Source organism: Pelodiscus sinensis, chromosome 7, assembly GCF_052426305.1.
Source record: "Pelodiscus sinensis isolate ZL-2025 chromosome 7, ASM5242630v1, whole genome shotgun sequence".
NCBI lineage: Eukaryota > Metazoa > Chordata > Testudines > Trionychidae > Pelodiscus > Pelodiscus sinensis.
In genome coordinates, this window is record NC_143058.1 from 42,642,905 (window position 1) to 42,663,904 (window position 21,000).

The following is a 21,000-nucleotide window of genomic DNA, read 5'->3' on the forward strand; positions in this document are numbered from 1 at the left end:
TTCAGAGAAGGCATCCGCATGCAGCCTGGAGTCAGCTGGACTTCCCGCTGGCCCCGGGCTGTATGCAGAGTTCCGCATTCCTCCTTTGAAATGTACAAGACCCCCAGCAGGGGCTTTTGTACATTTCAAAGGAGGATTGAAGAAGTGCCTATCAACTAGTCGACTCATCGATGGAATTTCCATCGACTAGTCAATTAACTGCATTTTAACATCCTTAGCTTGCATTTTTCCAGCAGCTGTATTTATTGCACCTCTGAGAGGCACACTCATTTCAACAGACAGGGACATTTCAAAATATTTTGGAAGGATTTTTATAAAAATGAGTTTTGGCTGTTAGTTTTCAACGAGCTCACTCTCACATCTATTAAAAAAATAAAGAGTAGTCCTGTAGCACCTTCGGGCATGTCTACACTGCAGGCTAAAGTTGAATTAAGCTATGCAACTTCAGCTATGTTAACAGCGTCGCTGACGTCAAAGTAGCTTAACTTGGCTTTTGGCACAGCCTACAGAGGAGAAAGTCAAAGGAAGAACACTCTTCCTTTGACTTCCCTTACTCCTCATGAAATGAGAGTTACAGAAGTTGGAGTAAGCAGCCCGTTATTTCAAAATTATTTTGAAATAATGGGCTTCTTGTGTAGACGCACACTCTGTTATTTCAAAATAATGTGAGTTATTTCAAAATAAGTATGCAGTGTAGACATAGCCTTAGAAACTAACAACAAAAATATATATAGTATCACAAGCTTCTATGGACAAAACCCATTTCCTCAGATGAGTGGGTTTTGCCCATGAAAGCTCATGATGCTTTATACATTTTTTTGTTAGTCTCTAAAGTGCTACAGGACAATCCTTGTTTTTTTAAAGTTACAGACTAACACAGCTACTCCTCTGAGACTTTCTCACATCTATTGTGTGTAGTCGATCTTATTTACTAGCCAAACTAATAATTCATAATTTGTAGATATGTATGGGCTCTACGTCATTATTTTATTAACAAATTATAAAGGCCTTGATTTATTTATGAAATTAATTACACTTATTAAATGATGACACGGTGTTACTTCGGTAAATGTGCTTGCCATTTCCCAGCTAATTATAACAATTAAGTTTCCATGGTGCTACCACAAAGCACAGCTCATTAACTTTAATTACTCTGAAATGCAGCTGCTCAGGTACATACAGAAATGAACAGGTAAAGCCATATTTGTTAGTAAATTTCCGCAAATACAGTCTGTTTGTTGGTATAAACTGATGATTTTCCTCCATATTTCTCACCTTCTATTTGTATTTATATTAATATTTAAAAGATCTATTTTAATGTTTTTCTTCCAGTACACAAAAAACTGGCTTTTACCTTTAGAGCACTGGATCAAGTTAAAAAAATATTCCCCAGATAAATGAAGCAGATGTCTTTGTTCAGTACAGAATGGGCATTTAAAAGGCCCTTGGATAATCATTACTAACTCGAAAGATCCCAAATGGACTTAACATGCAGATTACATTTTCATTAGTTGTAACAATGGTGTAATAAAGATAATTTTTGTAGAAGTGTCTCAGAGATGGACTGCACTTAGAAATATGAATTGTTAATCACCTTGGAGACACAGACTATCACAGTATTGCCTTCTTAGCTCACTGAATGATTGCAAATGAGTGAATAGAAAGACAAATCAGCTGTCCATTAGAAGGTGGTCTGGTCTGGAAGCAGGGAGAAGATGCATAAAGCTCCTTTGAGCACAGCACTCTCTCAAGAGAGGCAGCTGTCATTTCTTTAGTTCCAGGTGTGCAAGAGGGATCTGCTGCTGCTGCTGCCAGTGCTTCACAGAGTGGAGGGAGCATGGGGTCTGGGCAGACTCAGGGTGTGACAAAAGCTTTTCCCCCTTGCATCCCATCTAGCAACAAGGACAGTGCTGTAGAGTGTGCGCTCTACACCCATCCAGGGGTGGCCCGTGGATGTAGGCAACCTCGGCCAATGATGACGTCACACCATTGAGGGCTATGGAGGAGGGGGCGCCGATCGCACATTCCGCCTAGAGCGCCAGTTGTTGGCAGCTTTCCTTGAGCCACTCCTTTACCCATGCACCCATCCTTTGTACATGTGTTGCAGGTGTTATCCCTGAGTGCACACCTCTTAGCTCACTTGTTTTCAAAAAAAATTCCTTGCAATGCAATTGAAGAAAATTGTTGATGTCCGTGACCCAAAATAAGTATATCTTTTGACTAGGGTGCAGGCTCCAGGCTAGGGATGAAGAATTCTAGGTGAAGGAGGGGGATCTGGGTTGAGGGGGCTCAGAGCTGGGGCAGGAGATTGGGGTGGAGGGTTGGGGTGTGGGCTTACCTCCAGCAGCTCCTGTTCAGTAGCACAGTGGAGGTGCTAAGGCAGGCTCCCTGACCGTCCTGGCACTGAGGACCATGCTTTGCCCTTGAAGCAGCCAGCAGCAAGTCTGGAGGCACACAACTGGTGCTTCACACTGTTCTCACCCACAGATACCAGTCCCAGCTCTCATTGGCTGGAAACTGGCCAATGGGAGTGGGTAGCCAGTGCTTGGGATATATTTGAAGTCCCGCACCTCCTGCTCCCACCTAGGAATCAGACCTTCTGCTAGCCACTTCAAGGGCACAATGCAGTCCATGGTCCCAGGACAGGCAGGAAGTCTGCCTCAGCCCCCCTTATGACCACCTGATCACCCTACACCAGTGATCCAGTGCTTGATATTCTGTGACACAGTACTGGGTTGTGACCTGTAGTTTGAAAATCACTGCTTTAGCTCCTTTGGAGCCATCAGGCCATGCAAAAGCATAACATACCCCTCTATCACAGCTTGGATGCAACAGCTGTGTCAGAATTCTATAGTTCTCTTCCTCCCCCTTTTCTACACTATTCACAGTTGTTCTCAGAGTTATAATTTTAGTCCAGGGTCAATTACCAGCATCTTGCCTGTCATCCAACATATATACTTCAGCTGTGATAGTTTGACTTTGCCAGCCAACAGGAATATAATTTGGAATTGTTGTGAAAAACAAAGTACAGTAGTAGCAGTGACCAGCTCAGCATGTTTCCACATATGGAGATGGAAGTGTGCAAAAATCATCAATATGCATCTTGAGAATTGTCATGCATGTTTTCACTAAAACTGCAGCAAGGGAAAAATGTTGCTCTTTTTCACCAGCTTGGTAATGTCCACTTTGGGGTTCTAGGTGATTTACAGAGAAATCCACAGAGGCTAGATATCTCTCTGCTAATCCATCTTTCTTTACACAGAGAGCAGCTTTTAAAAGTGGAAAAGTGAAAAGCCTTTTCAGTGTAATGTTGAGCTTATGTTGTAGGAAGCTCTGATGCAGGGTAGCTTTGTAAGTGATGAAACATGCAGCGGTCCTAAGAGAGGATTGAATGTCTCTTCAATGAAGTACATTAGCAATTATGTCCGACTCACCATAAATGCTGGGTGGGAAGTACCTACCATTAATGAAGTATTTATCAGCACCAGGGCCATTTATCTGTTTGTAATCTCTGGGTCAAAGAGAATTGTCACTGAAATTTACTGTGTGGTCTAAAAACACTAGAAGTTATGGTCCCTTGGCTAGGGAGCGAAGCTTTATATTGCAATGCAGTCTGGGTTTTTTATTAATAGCAGCAACAGCAGCAACATAATTCCAGGCGCCTAAGCTCCAAAGGCAAATCATGAAATTGAATCTGTGCTAGAGATGCCTTCACCTAAAGAGAGATTTTCTCTGAAGATTCCCACAGTGAGCATTTTTTCATCAAGCTATTTTGCTGCCCGAATTACAGCTGCTAACCATATATTTTTCAAAGGCCAAAGGCAGAAGTGTGGCTAAAAAAAATTAAACTGAGTATTAGGCTTTAATTACAGTGACACTTTCTTCACTGAAACTTGTCACTCAGTCGAAACAATAGTAAAGAATAAAATTGTGAGGCACATAGAAGAACATAATTTGTTGGACAAAAGTCAACATGGTTTTTGTAAAATTGTGAGGCACATAGAAGAACATAATTTGTTGGACAAAAGTCAACATGGTTTTTGTAAAGGGAAATCATGTCTTACTAATCTATTAGGGTATGTCTACACTACCCCCCTAGTTCGAAGTAGGGGGGTAATGTATGCATACCGAACTTGCTAATGAAGCCCGGGATTTGAATTTCCCGGGCTTCATTAGCATAAAGCCGGCGCCACCATTTTTAAAAGCCGGCTAGTGCGAACCCCGTGCCGCGCGGCTACATGCGGCACGGACTAGATAGTTCGGATTAGGCTTCTAATCCGAACTATCTGTACGCCTCGTGGAACGGATTAGAAGCCTAATCCGAACTATCTAGTCCGTGCCGCATGTAGCCGCGCGGCACGGGGTTCGCATTAGCCGGCTTTTAAAAATGGCGGCGCCGGCTTTATACTAATGAAGCCCGGGAAATTCAAATCCCGGGCTTCATTAGCAAGTTCGGTATGCATACATTACCCCCCTAGTTCGAACTAGGGGGGTAGTGTAGACATACCCTTAGAGTTCTTTGAAGGGGTTAACAAATATGCAGACAAGGGGTCTCCAGAAGATATAGTATACTTAGATTTTCAGAAAGCCCTTGACAAGGTCCCTCACCAAAGGCTCTTGTGTAAATTACATTGCCATGGGATAAGAGGGAAGGTCCTTTCATGGATTGAGAACTGGTTAAAAGACAGGAAACAAAGAGTAGGAATAAATGGTAAATTTTCAGAATGGAGAGGGGTAACTAGTGGTGTCCTTCAAGGGTCAGTCCTGGGACCAATCCTGTTCAACTTATTCATAAATGAGCTGGAGAAAGGGGTAAGCAGTGAGGTGGTAAAGTTTGCGGATGCTACCAAACTGTTTAGGAAGTCAAGACAGAAGCAGACTGTGAAGAACTCCAAAAAGATCTCATCAAACTGAGTGATTGAGCAACAAAATGGCAAATGAAATGTAATGTGGATAAGTATAAAGTAATGCACATCGGGAAAAATAACCCCAACTATACATACAGTATGATGGGAGCTAATTTGGCTATGACAAATCAGGAAAGAGATCTTAGAGTTATCGTGGACAGTTCTCTGAAAACTTCCACGCAGTGTGCAGCGGCGGTCAAAAAGGCAAATAGGATGCTAGGAATTATTAAGAAAGGGATAGAAAATAAGACACAGAATATCTTACTGCCTCTGTATAAAACTATGGTACACCCACATCTTGCATACTGTGTACAGATGTGGTCTCCTCACCTCAAAAAAGATATTTTGGCCTTGGAAAGGGTTCAGAAAAGGGCAACTAAAATGATTAGGGGTTTGGAATGGGTCCCATATGAAGAGAGGTTAAAACGACTGGGACTTTTCAGTTTAGAAAAGAGGAGACTGAGGGGGGATATGATAGAGGTCTATAAAATCATGAGTGGTGTGGAGAGGGCCAATAAAGAAAAGTTATTTATTAATTCCCATAATAGAAGAACTAGAAGACACCAAATGAAATTAATGGGTAGCAGGTTTAAAACTAATAAAAGAAAGATCTTTTTCACACAGCATGTAGTCAACCTGTGGAACTCCTTGCCAGAGGAGGCTGTGAAGGCTAGGACTATAATAGAGTTTAAAGAGAAGCTAGATAATTTCATGGAGGTTAGCTCCATAAATGGCTATTAGCCAAGGGATAGAAATGGTGTCCCTGGCCTCTGTTTGTCAGAGACTGGAAAAAGATGGCAGGAGACAAATCACTTGATCATTGTCTTCGGTCCACCCTCTCTGGGGCATCTGGTGTTGGCCACTGTCGGCAGACAGGCTACTGCACTAGGTGGACCTTTGGTCTGACCCAGTACGGCCGTTCTTATGTTCTTATGTAGAGGGTGTGAAAAACCACCCCGCAGCAGTGGCACAGTCATGCTGTTGTTAGGTGCACAGTATACATATAGCCTTAAGTTTAGATGGAGTCTAAAACCTGACCCATCAAACCCTTCCCCACAAGTAACTTTACATATGGGGACAGTCCCATCAAGTGGCACATCCAGCCACCCCCCAGACCACTCCAAGCCGTCCTCTTCTCCTGGTTGAGTCCAGCTCCCCTGCAGCTTATGAGCCCCCCTCCCCCTTTCCAGCCGTTTTTACTGAAAAATCAATACAGAGTTCGTCTTGTTCCAACAGGTGTCTTTTTTAAGAGGTCAGGGAAGGGGTGAAAGGAGGGGTTGTGGTGGGGAAGGTATAGGGCAGCTAGCCAGACGCTCCTAGAGGCTCTGGGGAAGAGTTACTGGGGTCCTTCAGAGAACCTCTCCCTCAGGGCTTCCCGGTTGCGCACCTGATGAGCTTGGCAGATGACAGCTGTCCATGGCTGCTCAAAGGGTCATCCCTCGCAGCCGGCATCTGTCCCCCGCCCTGGGAGAAAGGCCTCCCCTTTCCTCTCCACAATGTTGTGGAGGACACATCATGCCATGACCACCTCGGGGATGTTGTGCTCTCCCACGTCGAGGCGGGTCAGGAGGCACCTGAACCATGCCTTGAAGTGGCCAAAGATGCACTTGACCTGAATCCTGGCCCAGTTCAGGCAGGCATTGAATTGGTCCCTGCTGGGGTCAGGTGGCCGGTATACGGCTTCATAAATCACAGTATCAGGGTTTAGGCTGTGTCCCCCACAATGCACAGTGGCATCTGCATATCCCCAATGACAAAGTCACGGCAGGAAAGAATGTCCCCTCCTCCAACTTCCCATACAGGCTGGAGTTCCAAAAGATGTGCGCATTGTCAGCCCTGCCCAACCACCCAACAAAAATGTCTGTGAAACGTCCACGGTGGTCAACCAGGGCCTGCAGCACCATGGAGAAGTAGCCTTTCCTATTAATATGCTGAGCCACTCGATGCTCAGGTGCGCGGATCGGTATGTGGGTCCCATCTATGGCTCCTGCACAGTTTGGGAACCCCAGTGCAGCAAATCCAATCACGATTGGGTCCAAGTCTCCCAGGTGGATGACCCTCCGCAGCAGGATCGAGTTGATGGCCCTCACAACCTGCAGAAGGAGACAAACACACAAAACAGAGAATGAGAAAGGAAGTGCTTGAGCCTTTGGGAGGTGTCTGGCCTCCTCCCATCCCTTTCCCCCCGAAACACCCCAGTAGCCACCCCTATGAGGCCACCTCCTCCCCCCCAGCAGCAGGGCTGCATGAAGGTGGGATGGCACAACCCCCTGGGGGCGGGGCTTCTCCCCCACCCCCAACAACCCCCAACTCTCCTTTCCCCAGGGTCCCCCTTTTCCAGGACTCCCCACCCCTGCCGGGACTGCAGCTCCAGCGTGCCTTACCTCCATGAGTAGGACCCCAATGGTGGACATCCACATGCTGAACTGGTTGCCCACCGACCAGTAGCTGGACACTATCTTTTGAAAAAGCAGATTGCTTTTTTGATGCACTTTGGCAGTGTGAACGTTCACTTTTGGAAGAAGTTTTTCTGAAAGATCTCTTCCAGAAAAGCTTCTTCCCAATGAAGCCTGCAGTCTAGACGTAGCCTCACAGTGACATGGGGGGTGCAAGCCTTCCTGCTACATCAAAACCCAGTCTCTGGGGAAGAACAGGTAGCAATGTTGTATAAATGCTAGATTTTAATCTAAGATGCATGGCATATTTCACAGGCTCAAAGTAACTACCGCTTCACGAACAAGCACAGAAGCAGATTTCTTTGTGCTTTGTGTCACTGTACAATGTGCCTCTTAAATTAGAATCTACACCATTATCTTGTTTATATCTACAAAACAATGTATTCCCAGAAAAAGATTCAATCTGTATGCATTGTACAAGATGTTCCACACCTATAAATAAATCTTTAACTGAAACTTTAGTTATCAGCCCATCTTACAGTATCAGGGTGTCCTGGTACTTTCTGATTATCTTTTCAATGCCTGACTGGCCCCGTTTTGCTCATAAGAATAACAGTCAGGATTCTCTTTTACTAATTTTTTCTATAAGCATATATGTAATATGGTTGGAGGATTAAAGATGTGAGGAGAGATGATCTGCACCAGTTTTCCTGACTTGCATCTTATATAGTCTTTTGCTATTAATTATAATGGAGAGCATGTATAATGGAGTGTGGAGTATGCTGATAAAATATGTGGATGTCACCAAGCTGGGAGCGGTTGCTGTCACTTTGGAGAACAGGATTAGACTTCAAACTAAAAATGACTAAAATGAAGAACTGGTCTGAAATCAACATGATGAAATTCAATAAAGACAAGTGCAAAATGAGATACTGAGGGAGGAAAAAATAAAATTCATAAATACAAAATAACTGTCTGGGTAATAATACTCCAGAAAAAGATCTGGAGGATTATAGTGGATCACAGATTGAATATGAGCCAACAATAGGTTGCAATGTGGCCATGTAGCTAAAATGTAGCTTTATGCAAAGTAATGTGCCTCAATGTAATCTGCTAGCCACCCTTTCTAAAAGCAGAAAGGACTTTTACCTTATGTGACAAGGTCAGGCTAGAGGGCTAGGTTAGAAGGAGAGAGGCAACTTTAAAAAGCAGAAATGGCCCTAGCTAAATAGGAGAGGATTACTTCAGGGCAGCCAGGAGCAGCCGACCCGCAGTTATCACGGGCAGAGTGGGAGCAGCAGCAGAGATGGGGCTGCTATAAATCAATTAGGGCCAGCTGATCACACTTTAGGCTGCCACAGGGCCTTTTAAAAAGCCTTCTTTCCTGGGGGGGAAGAGATGGTTGGAATGAGGTGATGGACTATAACAGTTACGGAGAAAATCAGAAAAACTGAGGAGGGGGAATAACAGCATTGCCAGAAACAACAAGGGAGGGTGAGGAGCTCTGACAAGGACGGTTTGGGCTCCCTTTCCCCAGGTACCCTGAGATTTCAACTGATAACTAGGAAGGACTGTTTACCCAGTCCAGGCTGACTGGGGGAACCTACCCCAAAGCTCTTTTAGCCAAGGGACAGAAGCTCAAATCTTGGCAAGGGGGAGCAGGACCTATGTCACAGAGCCTAAACTGTGAGGCTGTGTCTATACTGGGCCACTTATTCCAGAAAAGCAGCCGCTTTTCCGGAATAACCTGCCAGCTGTCTACACTGCCCGCTTGCTTTTCCGGAAAAGCAATGACGATCTACTGTAAAATTGTCAGTGTTTTTCCGGAAAAACTATGCTGCTCCCATTCGGGCAAAAGTCCTTTTCTGGAAAAACTGTTCCGGAAAAGGGCCAGTGTAGACAGCACAGTAGTCTTTTCCGCAAAAAAGCCCCGATCGCGAAAATGATGATCGGGGCTTTTTTCCGGAAAAGCGCATCTACATTGGCTACGGATGCTTTTCCAGAAAAAGTGCTTTTCCAGAAAAGCATCCTGCCAATGTAGATGCACTTTTTCCAGAAATAATTATAATGGAAAACTGTTCCGTTTTAAGCATTTCCGGAAAAGGGTACCAGTGTAGACGTAGCCTGAGATTGTGAACTGAACAGAGGTTTGGGATCCCGGAGTGGGTCTGAACTTGCCACACTTACCATTGGTAAAGTGGCACCAGCCAGAATATTGTTTCTAAAGTTGATTCAAGGCAGGAATAGGTTTTTTTAAAAAATATTTAAGTTTTCCTGCTTAAATATTCATAGTGTCTATGTAACTGTGACTGGTCAGACTACACTTGACACCCCAGCTGGAGAGGGTGCCAAACCCTACCCCAGGGAGAAGAGCAGAAAATAGATCCTCCAAGCAGAATAGAGTGGCTGCTTCTGCTAGAGCCAATCAGGGCCCAGCAGGCTGATACAAAAGAAGCTGCATGGCCAGGGCCTGACAATTCCTCACTGGAGCTTGACCCAGGCAGACCTAAGGCTGACTGGGAGGATAGCAGCATTTTGGATAGCTCTGAGTGGGTGCTGGACTTCAGACCTGGTCAGAACCCAGGTCCAGCAGCTGAAGACTAGCTATCAACAGACAATAACACCTTGCAGAACCCTGGACAGGGTACAGGGAGAACTTGACCACAAGCCCTGAGAGAAAGGGCTGGACAGAGCAGCTTTCTGGGGAAGTGGCCCAGGGAATGAGATGGCAATAGACTGCAGTAATACTCATTGGCTGCGTCTAGACTGGCAAGTTTTTCCACAAGAGCGGCTGCTTTTGCAGAAAAACTTGCCAGCTGTCTACACTGGCTGCTTTGAATTTGCGCAAGAACACTGACGATCTAATGTAAGATTGTCAGTGTTCTTCCACAAATACTATGATGCTCCCATTTGGGAAAAAGCCCTCTTGCTTTTCTAAAGACACGGTTTTGCGCAAGATGATGTCTGTCTGTATCTGTGCGAGTTTCTTCATATGGTTGATGGATTTCCATTCCAAACGGCTAAATGTAGTGCCTTGCATGTAGAATAGTGATAGAGATGTAGCCGTGTTAGTCTGGGGTAGTTGAAGCATTTAACTTAGATCGTCTCATCTCAAGACAAACATCCACACCGACTGACACCTTGCAAGACTTTTGTTCCACCAGACAAGAAATCTACTATACACACTTCTATCTTAGCCGCGCTGAACACCATGCCATCCAGAGTCTCAAAAACAACCTGGACATTGTAATCAAACCAGCTGACAAAGGGGGTGCTGTGGTCATTATGAATAAGGCCGACTATAACCAGGAGGCAACCAGACAACTCTCGAACACCACATTTTACAAACCTCTCCCCTCTGATCCCACCTTGGACTACCAAAAGAAACTACACTGTCTCCTTAAAAGCCTCCCCACAGCTACTCGGGAACAAATCCTCACAGAATCACCTTCTGACCCCCGACCAGGATTGTTCTATCTACTTCCCAAGATCCATAAACCTGGGCACCCCGGACGTCCCATCATCTCTGGTATTGGCACGCTCACTACTGGTCTATCCAGCTATGTAGACACTCTTCTCAAACCCTTCGTAACCAATACCCCCAGCTATCTCCGAGACACCACTGACTTCCTAAGGAAACTACAAAACATCGATAAGCTCCCCAATAATACCATCCTTGCCACCATGGATGTAGAAGCTCTATATACCAACATCCCACATGAAGACGGATTACAAGCAATTAGAAACACTATCCCAGAGGACACTACTGCCAACCTGATAGCAGACCTATGTAACTTTGTTCTCACCCACAATTATTTCCGGTTTGAGAACAACTTATACCTCCAGATCAGCGGCACAGCCATGGGTACACGCATGGCCCCACAGTATGCTAACATCTTTATGGCTGACCTAGAACAACGTTTCCTCAACTCCCGTCCCCTTTCACCCCTCCTCTACCTACGGTACATCGATGACATCTTTATGATCTGGACACATGGCCAAGAAACACTGGAGATATTCCACAGAGATTTCAACAACCTACACCCCACCATCAACCTCAGCCTGGACCATTCTACACGAGAGATCCACTTCCTGGACACCACCGTACAAATCAACAATGGAAAATTAGACACCACTCTCTACAGAAAACCCACTGACTCATACAGTTACTTACATGCATCCAGCTCCCATCCAGAACACACCACACGATCCATCGTCTATAGCCAAGCCCTTCGATACAACCGCATCTGCTCTAACCCCACTGACAGAGACCAGAAGCTTCAGGATCTCTACCAAGCATTTATAAATCTCAACTACCCACCCAGAGAAACAAAAAAGCAAATTGAAAGAGCCAGACGAATACCTAGAAACCATCTACTTCAAGACAGACCCAAGAAAACCAACAATAGAACACCACTTGTCATCACCTACAACCCCCAACTAAAACCTGTCCAACACATTATCAATAAACTACAGCCAATATTGGAACAGGATACCATACTCAAAGAGGCTCTGGGAGACAGACCCATAATCTCCTATAGACAACCACCTAACCTCAAGATGATTCTTACCAACAACCACAGGACATACCACACTAATACCAACCCTGGTACCTTCCCTTGCAACAAACCCCGTTGCCAGCTTTGTCCACATATTCATTCTGCTGATACCATTATTGGACCTAACCAAGTGAGTTATAAGATCAAGAACACATATTCCTGCGCATCCAGAAATATAATCTACGCTATCATGTGCCGAAAGTGTCCGTCTGCTATGTACATTGGACAAACATCTCAGACACTTCGCCAAAGATTAATGCCCACAAAACAGATATCAGACAAGATCACAAAGAGAAAACAGTTTCTTGCCACTTTAACCAGAAAGGACACTCTCTAAATGACTTAGCCACCTGCATTCTGCTACAAAGACCTTTTACATCTGCACTTGAAAGGGAATCCTCTGAACTGTCATTCATGTTAAAATTCGACACTTACCACCAGGGACTTAACAAGACTTTGAACTTTCTCACCCATTACCAAGACAGTTTCCCCAATTATCACCTGTAATACCATTAACTCACAAACATCCCACTCTCCCTACCTTTAATATCAGCAATTCACAGACACTTACCTTCCTTCCTCCCCCTTCCCACCCCCCCGCATCCTCCTTCTGTTCTGCAATGTGATTTGTCCTTTTCATATTTGTTCATTTTTTTAATTGTATCCTTTGGTATATATGGTTGTGACTATTTTCTTCCACTATTTGACCTGAGGAAGTGGGTCTGGCCCACGAAAGCTCATCAGCTAATAAACCATCTTGTTAGTCTTTAAGTGCTACATTGTCCTGCATTTTGCTTCAACTACCCCAGACTAACACGGCTACATCTCTATCACTATTGTAAATTTCCTTGTGCAAGAGCAGGCAGTGTGGATGCTCTGCGGATTCTTGTGCAAGAACAACCATACTTGCACAAGAAGCAGCGAGTGTAGACATAGCCCAGGAAAAAAGCTGGGCAGGGAAGCTGCAGACACATCCTTGGACACAAAGGGGTGTTCATGAGAGGATGAGCCTCTTCACAATAACAAAGAAATCAGTTCTGTTTTGTGTGTGTGAATGAGGAATGTGTGTGTTAAGAAATAAGTGTGAAGGCCATTTGTTCTAGGGAGAAGCTGAAGACAGACATAAAAGCACCAGGAGATTGCTGTACACCTCTACCGAGATGTGGATGAAGGGGAAGCTTGATGACCCTAAAAGATAAGGCAAGCACCTGTCAATTGGGACAAGGATAGCTGTGATATGAGAAGAATAACTTAAGGAAAAGATCAGCTGCAGAGGGGTAGTTGAGTTAGTCTATACAGGATAAACTTAAAAAACAACAAATAGTCTGGTAGCACTTTAAAGACTAACAAAACACATAGATGGTATCATGAGCTTTCATGGGCACAGCCCATGAAACATTTGTCAAATGGCAATTGATTACAGCATGATGGTGCAAAACTCACTGATCCCAATGAAGAAAATCTACTATAAAAAGGGACTATTTTACCAGGAAACTTTGGGGTATGTCTCGCCAAGACTGGAGATCAGTCTGGACTGATATAGCCCCTGTTCTCCATTTGTTACCAATCTGGCTGACCACAGACCAGGGGGTGGTAAATATAACATTGACTGGTGGGACTGGGTATGTACATGTCTATGTAAGCATATGCTATCTGCCTTGCAATTGTATTCTCAATAAATGCGGCATATTACCTTTCCCCCTGAAAAGATTCCATGTGCTTGTTATAAGCATAACAGCAGTTGTAAAAAACACTAACATTCTAGGATGTATTAACAAGAATGATATAGGAAATAATTACTCTGCTGTGGTTAGCACTGGAGAGGCCTCAGCTTAGAGTATTATTTTCAATGCATATTTTTAAGAATGATGTGGACAAATTTGAGAAACTCCAGAGAGAAGAGCAATAAAAATGATAACGGAAACCTTACCTAAGAGGAAAGGTTAAAAAAACTAAACCTGTTCAAGTGTGAGAAACTGAGTGAGGAGGGACCTTATAACAATCTTAAAATTGTTTAAGAAATGTTCTAAAGACAACAGTGATCAATTATTCTGCATGTTCACTGATTATGGGATAAGATGCAATGGATTTAATCTGCAGCAAGGCAAGTAAAGGTTAGGAGATATTAGAAAGTCCTTCCTAACTATAAAGATAGTATAAGTACTAGCACAGGTTACCAAATAAGATTGAGGATGCTCCATCAATTGAGATTTTTAAGAATAGATTGGACACACACCTGTCAGGAATGGTTTCAATAGACTCGGTCCTGCCTCAATGCAGGGGAATGGACTTCTTGACCTCTTGAGGTCCGTCGGTCCTACTTTTCTATGACTCTGTAAGTGAACAATTCATCCTTAACCAAGTTTATATTTGTGTTCATCTATAGGCCTTACCCTCTAAGTTTCACTATTAAGTGCATTTCAAACCATATAACTTTACAATGATGAGTTGGTTAATATACTTCTACTCTAAATGTCCCAATTTAATTTGTCACTATAGTTTCACTAATGGAGATGGATTTCTGGCCCCACTTAGGACAATGGCAAAACTCCCATTTGTTTGAATTAGGCTAGGATTTCACCAACATTTATTGCAAATGTAATCATATAGCTGGAAGAGACCTCAGGAGGTCATCAAGTCCAGCCCCCTGCCCAAGGCAGGACCAATCCCAACTAAATCAAACCAGTCAGGGCTTTGTCAAGCCGAGACTTAAAAAACACTGGGGATGGAGATCCACCACCTCTCTAGTTAACTCATTCCAGTACTTCACCACCCTCCTAGTGAAATAGTGTTTCCTAATATCCAACCCTACCGTAACTTGAGACCATTGCTCCTTGTTCTGCTATCCATCAGCCTCTCTCCATCCTCTTTGGAACCTTCCTTCAGGAAGTTGAAGGCTGCTATCAAATCCCCCCTCACTCTTCTCTTCTGCAGACTAAACAAACCCAAATCCCTCAGTCTCTCCTCATAGGTAATGTGCTCCAGCACCCTAATCATTTTGGTTGTCCTCCGCTGGACCCTCTCCAGTATGTCCTCATCCTTTCTATAATGGGGGCCCCAGAACTGGACACAATACTCCAGATGTGGCCTCACCAGAGCTGAATAAAGGGGAATAATCACTTATCTAGATCTGCTGGCAACGTTCCTCCTAATGCAACCTAATACGCCATTAGCCCTCTTGGCTACTACGGCACACTGTTGAGTCATATCCAGCTCCTCATCCACTGTAATCCCCAGGACCTTTTCTGCAAAACTACTATTTAGCAAGTCGGTCCCCAGCCTGTAACAATCCTTGGGATTCTTCCATCCCAAGTGCAGGACTCTGCACTTGTCCTTGTTAAACCTCATCAGATTTATTTTGGCCCAATCCTCTAATCTGTCACTCTGAACCCTATCCCTGCCCTCTAGTGAATCTACCTTTCCTCCTAGCTTAGTGTCATCTGCAAACTTGCTGAGGGTGCAATCCATCCCCTCATCCAGGTCATTAATAACGATATTGAACAAAACCAGTCCTAGAACCGACCCTTGGGGTACTCTGCTAGAAACCGACCGCCAACCTGACATCGTTGATCACAACCTATTGGGCCTGACATTCTATCCAACTTTCTATCCATCTTACAGTCCATTTATCCAATCCATACTCCCTTAACTTGCTGGCAAGAATATTGTGGGAGACTGTATCAAAGCTTTGCTAAAGTCGAGATATATCATATCCACAGAGCCAGTTACCTCATCATAGAAGCTAATCAGATTGGTCAGGCATGACTTGCCCTTCATGAATCCATGTTGACTATTCCTGATCACTTTCCCCTCTTCCAGGTGCTTCAAAATGGATTCCTTGAGGATCCCCTCCATGATTTTTCTGGGTACTGAGGTAAGGCTGACCAGTTTGTAGTTCCCTGGATTGTCCTTCTTCCCTTTTTTAAAGATGGGCACATTTGCCTTTTTCCAATCATCTGGGATCTCTCCCAATCTCCACGAGTTTTCAAAGATAATGGCCAAAGGCTCTACATTATTCTCTCCATTATTCCCTGAAAATGCAGATACCATCAAATAGGGGGATTTTCAGACATTTCGGAGCTCAATCCTTTTCCAATCCTGGTTTTCCAGTTCACTTCTCCTTCTTTATTTCGATCACTCTTCTTTTTGCACAATGCAAGCAAGAATTTCAAAAAACACTTAACTGAAACATCAAGATGAGCACATGAACGTCATCCTTCCACTTCTCCCTATTGGCTGTCAGTGTGATTGGTCATAACACATCTAAAATTAGATTAGAAGATGTTCCTGGCAAGGCCCACACCTTCTCTTTCTTCCTGTGAGGGCCCTCGCACAATTATGTGTACAGAAGAAAAAATATGTTTGCAACATGGCATTTGCTACTTCAACCACAGTGCCACTCTGCTTTGCATTACACACACAATAATTCCATTGTCAAAGGTAGCTGACCATCTGAAGAATATGAGGATTAGAACTAGACTGAGCTGGGGCTGGCAAGAGATTGTTGGAAACATTGGTACAGAATAAAAAGGGTGGAAGATGGACTGGAGAGGATAGCACTGGAAACAGCCTTTGTAGAGAGGGCATGCCATGAGCTAGAGATGAAAGGGAGAAAAGAGCTGGGGTGGTAGTTGGAGATGCTGGTGAAGACAAAGACCATTTCTTTTTAAATTGGGAGAGCCTAACCATGTTTGTATTTTGGAGATAAAAACAGCAGCCAGTGAGACATCAAGACAAATGTGGGATGGGGAGGGAAGGTGAGCACAGCATTAGGGAAAGGTCAGACAGTATCTTGTCACTTTCCACTCTGTAACAAAGGAGAAAATCTTGGCTCAGGTGGATGGATGGCCTGTGCAGGGTGGACAAGTGTCTGGTTTTCAATCAGAACAGCCAGTTGAAAAGGGATCCTGGCAACTCCTGACCGGACATCACAAGATGGGTCAGTAGTGCAGCCCGGAGCTTCGGTGCTTGCCCCTGCTCCATGTGGCTCTGGGAAGCAACCAGCAGGCCCCGAGTCCCATGGGTGCAGGAGCATCCCTGAGGCCCACAAACCTGCTCTGCAGCTCCCGCTGGCTGGGAACCGAGGCCTGTGGGGGCTGCGCTAGAAACGCCGCCGGCTCCTGGAAGCTGCCTACAGCCCGAGCGCACCTCAACCCCCTCCCGCAGCCTGAGCCCGCTCCCGCAGCCCCAACCCCGCAGGCCTGGTCCCGCCGCAGCCTCCCTCTTCCAACCCCAGTGGAAACGGGAGAGCGAGCGGGGGGGGGGGGGGGGGGCGCTGGGTTTCTCCGCAGTCAGAGCTCGCAGCAAAGCGGCCGGGGGAGGTGCAGGCTGGCGGCCAAACTCGGTCGGTTCCCCCCGCGCCGCGGCCGCCGCCTGCCCTGGGGCCGGTGGGGGCCACCCTGGGGCGGAGACATTCCATCCGGGTGGGGCGGGGCTAGGAGAGGCCGACGCTCAGAGACCGCTGGGCACAGAACCATCCCTGGGAGCCCCTTCCTTCCCTCCCTCATCGCTAGCGAGCGCTACTCCGTAACAGGAGTGTCCTACGGCGGCCACCGTAGTACCGCCTGTGGGAACGGGGGTGGTGACGTTACGGCTCGTCCCACAAACCACCGCGCAGCCTGCCCCCAACCCGGGACTTGGCGCCCTCCAGACCCGGCAGGTGGCGCTGTTGTGGGAGCGGCTGCCTGGCGCTGTGACTCCCAGCATCCCTCGCGCGTCACCCTCGCCGGGGCGGGGCGGAGGGAGAGCGAGGCCGGGAGAGTGCCACGTCCCTAGTGCGGCGCTTTGTGGGCAGCGCAGCGCCGCCTCCTCCGCTCGCCGGAGCCATGGGCGCCTCGCAGAGCGTGGACATCCCCGGCGGAGGCACCGAGGGCTACCACGTCCTGCGGGTACGCGCCGCGGGCAGCCGCCGGGCTGGGCCTGCAAGGGGCCTCGCTGCAGCCTCGCGGCTCAGGCCGGCGGGCTCCGGGCAGGGCGTCCGGGCGGGCGTGGGCCTCGCTTCGCTGGGCAGCGGGGCGGGTGGAGGCGGCCGCGAGGCCCCGTGTGCCCTGCGCTCTTGGGCGCCGCCGCTCTGGCCCCGGCCCCGCGAGTTGCTGCCTCCGGCCCCAGGCGCACTGCAGCCGCCGGGCGCGGGCGGCGGGAGGGGAAGGCGCCGGGCGGTCGCTGCACGAGCGATCTGCCGCCCGGACCTTCGCTGGGGCCGCGCGCTGCGGGTTGAGTTTTAAACACCGCCTGTGACGGGGGTGGGGGAGCGATTCCGCAGAAAGTAGAGGTCACTGTGCCCCCAGCTTTGGGTCTGTTATGGCGTGTCCGTTCCCGTCCTCAGCCGTATTAAAGGAGCCTCTCTTTCCTGGCGCTAGAAAAGTACAGAATGCATCTGCAGGGACGCTCAGCACCCAATTCTTCACGCTTTGAGAGATCCGTGGGCTCTTTGTTACTGCAGAAGAAATACAATAAAACATTAGATGTACGAGAAAACGATGTAACTTCATAAACTCTGGCATCTTGATACTGTATCCAAGTTACTTCTGTAGAAACTATTAACAGAATAACTAACTACTTATCCCTTGCTAATACTTCACTATGTAAGCAATGCATACGTGTTATGCTCCCTGTGGAGTTGGGTTTGGAGACATAGACCCTGCCTAAATTGGAAAAAAAATTATGTTGAAATCTTAAACTGTGGGCCTACCATGTTAGCTTATCCAGTTGAACCCTAGGCTCCTCCAGGCTTTGATTCACCTAGTTTAGCATGTTCTGAAGTGCAGTGTATTTGTCTTGATTAGAGCTTTAGAAGGTGTTCATTAGATCAAGATAGCTGTCTAGCATGTTGCCTCTGTCAAATACCTTGTTTATATTAGTGCAAAACATTTAGAAAGTTTTACTATTGATAACATCAGAAGCCCTGGTGTTGATGTGCTTCTTGCATTTGTAATGCTGTCAGCCCAGTTCAGGCAAGACCTAATGAACACAATGTTTAAAACCAGTAGCAGGTTGGCTTCCCAAGAGCTGCCAGTGTTATATACACCAGGGCTGTGTCTACATTGGCACCCTTTTCTGGAAAAGGGATGCTAATGAGACGTCAGAATTGCAAATGCCGTGGGGGATTTAAACCTCTTAAAATCAGGCATAAGGGATCTTCCGGAAAAGGCTTTATTTTCCGAAAGATCCCGTCTAGACTGGCGCTTTTCTCCGGCAAAGCCCCAAGCCAGAAAAAAGCGGCAGCCATGTTCATGCAAATGCCGCGGGGGATATTTAAATCCCCCGCTACATTTGCAATTCCGACTTGTCTCATTAGCATCCCTTTTCCGGAAAAGGGTGCCAATGTAGACACAGCCCACTGGATCTTGAAGCAGAATTAGCAGTGTTGGGACTCTTCCCCCCTCGCCCCCAGCCTGTTTTCATAAAGGAAGAAAACTGTCTATTTTAGATCCTAACCCCCAGAACATTGGATCATTTTTCATCTAGTTCTGTATTTTAGTTATGACATCTTAGTCTGTGGGGGTATATTTTCATATTTATACAACTTGGAAGCTAGGTTTATTGCTAATCATTCCTTGAATTTTAGCAATTTTATAAATGTTTGCTGTACCTTGCAATTTAAGGTTAATCTGCTCTTCAGGAGAGAGAATAGTCTTTATTTTCTCTGTGAATTAATAAGTAAACTAAAAAGAGGCAACACAAGGGCATAATATAGTTTGGATAACACATAGTAAAGGTGCCAAATTTACATAGTACAAATAGGAGGAGGAGGAGGAGCAGAGTCACACACATGTATTCTTTCAAGGTACTTTTGTAAATTGAGGGCAGGAATTAATCTCCAAAGATGGGACAACAAGGAGAGAGAGGTTATAACAATGTACACCTGCATATTCCAAAACATGTCAAGTATTAAAACAATATGTTTCCATTTCCCTTTTACGCTAGCTTTATGCTCCAGCCAGGCTTGCTAGTTGCCCTGACATCACCAGCATACAGCATGTCAGGTAGAGAATTGCAAGCTAGTCATGCCAAGGCTGGATATGCTCTGACTTCAGGAGGGTACAGGAGGCAGAATATGCTTATTTGTTCTCCTAGCCTAGTTGGTTTGGAGACAGAAGACAGACCTTATCCTTAACATCGATATTTTTATTATATCTATTTGTAGACACCTGTAACAGAAGTGGTGCTTATTAGAAAGCATAAGGAAGTTGGGTGGCCTTATTCTGACTTCACTTCTCCTTTCTTGCCATGGTATTGTGCTTGTCTAAGTGTTCAAATAATTACCCACACTTCTGAAGAGGAATACAACGAGTTTCTGTTAGGGGGCGAATTTGTGACTTTCTTCTGTAATTCAGATCACTGTTTTAATTAGCTGTTGTGGTTTAGATTGTTTGGCTTTATTAGACATGGATATGAACTATGATATTTAAAATTTAATTGCTTTGTTAGTAATAAGACGTGGACTCTGTCAGATCAAATGTAAGGTAGTCTAGCTAGTGATGAGAAGCACAGGAGTTACAGATTATAAAACAAAGTTATACTTCAAGGCAGGGAGGGAAACTCTTGATAACTACAGCTACAGTTGCAGTTTTTTAGTATCCCTTGGTATTTCTTCTTTTTTTTCTCTCTCAAAATCCTTTGTTGATTATGTTCATGATAGTGTGTTCAAATACAGCAGGGTTGGGGAACCTCAGGCTTGGGGGCAGATGTGGCCTCCGGCTGGCCTGGATCCGGTCTCTGAGGCTCAGGACTTTCCCCAGCACTGGGGAGTCCACACTAACCTTCCAGTCCTCACCACTCACCCACAGGATTGGAGCACACAAAATCCTGGGCTCCCCTAGGCTCTGGTGTATGAGGGCAACATGAGAAGCATCTTCCTCCTTCTCAGGGGCTTCTCACTTGTGTGCAGCCCCCACTGATTTTTCAGTGGGTCAGTGGCCCCTGACTCAAAAAAGTTTTGCCATCCCTGAAATACAGTCTTTACTGAACTGTTGACACTGTAGAGCCAGGGGTAGGCAATAAAAAAAAAAAAAAAAAAAAAAGGCAGCCCTCGGGTTTAGACCCCAGCAGGCCGCCACCACTATATTTATCTGCACCTCTGCAGGTATCAGAGGATTGCAGTTCTAGTTGGCTGCAAATCGCTGTTTGTGGCCAATG

At 45.8% G+C, this 21,000-nt stretch overlaps 1 protein-coding gene and 1 long non-coding RNA gene across 4 annotated transcripts in view; one reads left to right on the forward strand and one right to left on the reverse strand.

The window, feature by feature from the left end:
* Positions 1-5,422: 5,422 nt before the first annotated feature.
* LOC112544972 (uncharacterized) lies at positions 5,423-17,033 on the reverse strand. The gene is made up of 3 exons (XR_012905209.2): positions 15,592-17,033; positions 7,292-7,366; positions 5,423-7,000 (listed from the first exon to the last, which is right to left on the reverse strand). It is a non-coding gene; the product is annotated as an uncharacterized LOC112544972 (long non-coding RNA).
* Positions 17,034-17,574: 541 nt separating this feature from the next.
* The window catches only part of GORASP2 (golgi reassembly stacking protein 2), a 31,133-nt gene continuing 27,707 nt past the window's right edge, over positions 17,575-21,000 (forward strand). For 2 of the 3 annotated variants that reach the window (XM_075933609.2, XM_075933608.2), the window contains exon 1: positions 17,575-17,750. In XM_075933609.2, coding sequence (XP_075789724.1) covers positions 17,688-17,750 — 63 coding nt within the window. In that variant the 5' untranslated portion in view covers positions 17,575-17,687. The remainder of the gene's footprint in view (positions 17,751-21,000) is intronic. The other variant, XM_075933607.2, reaches the window with a different exon arrangement.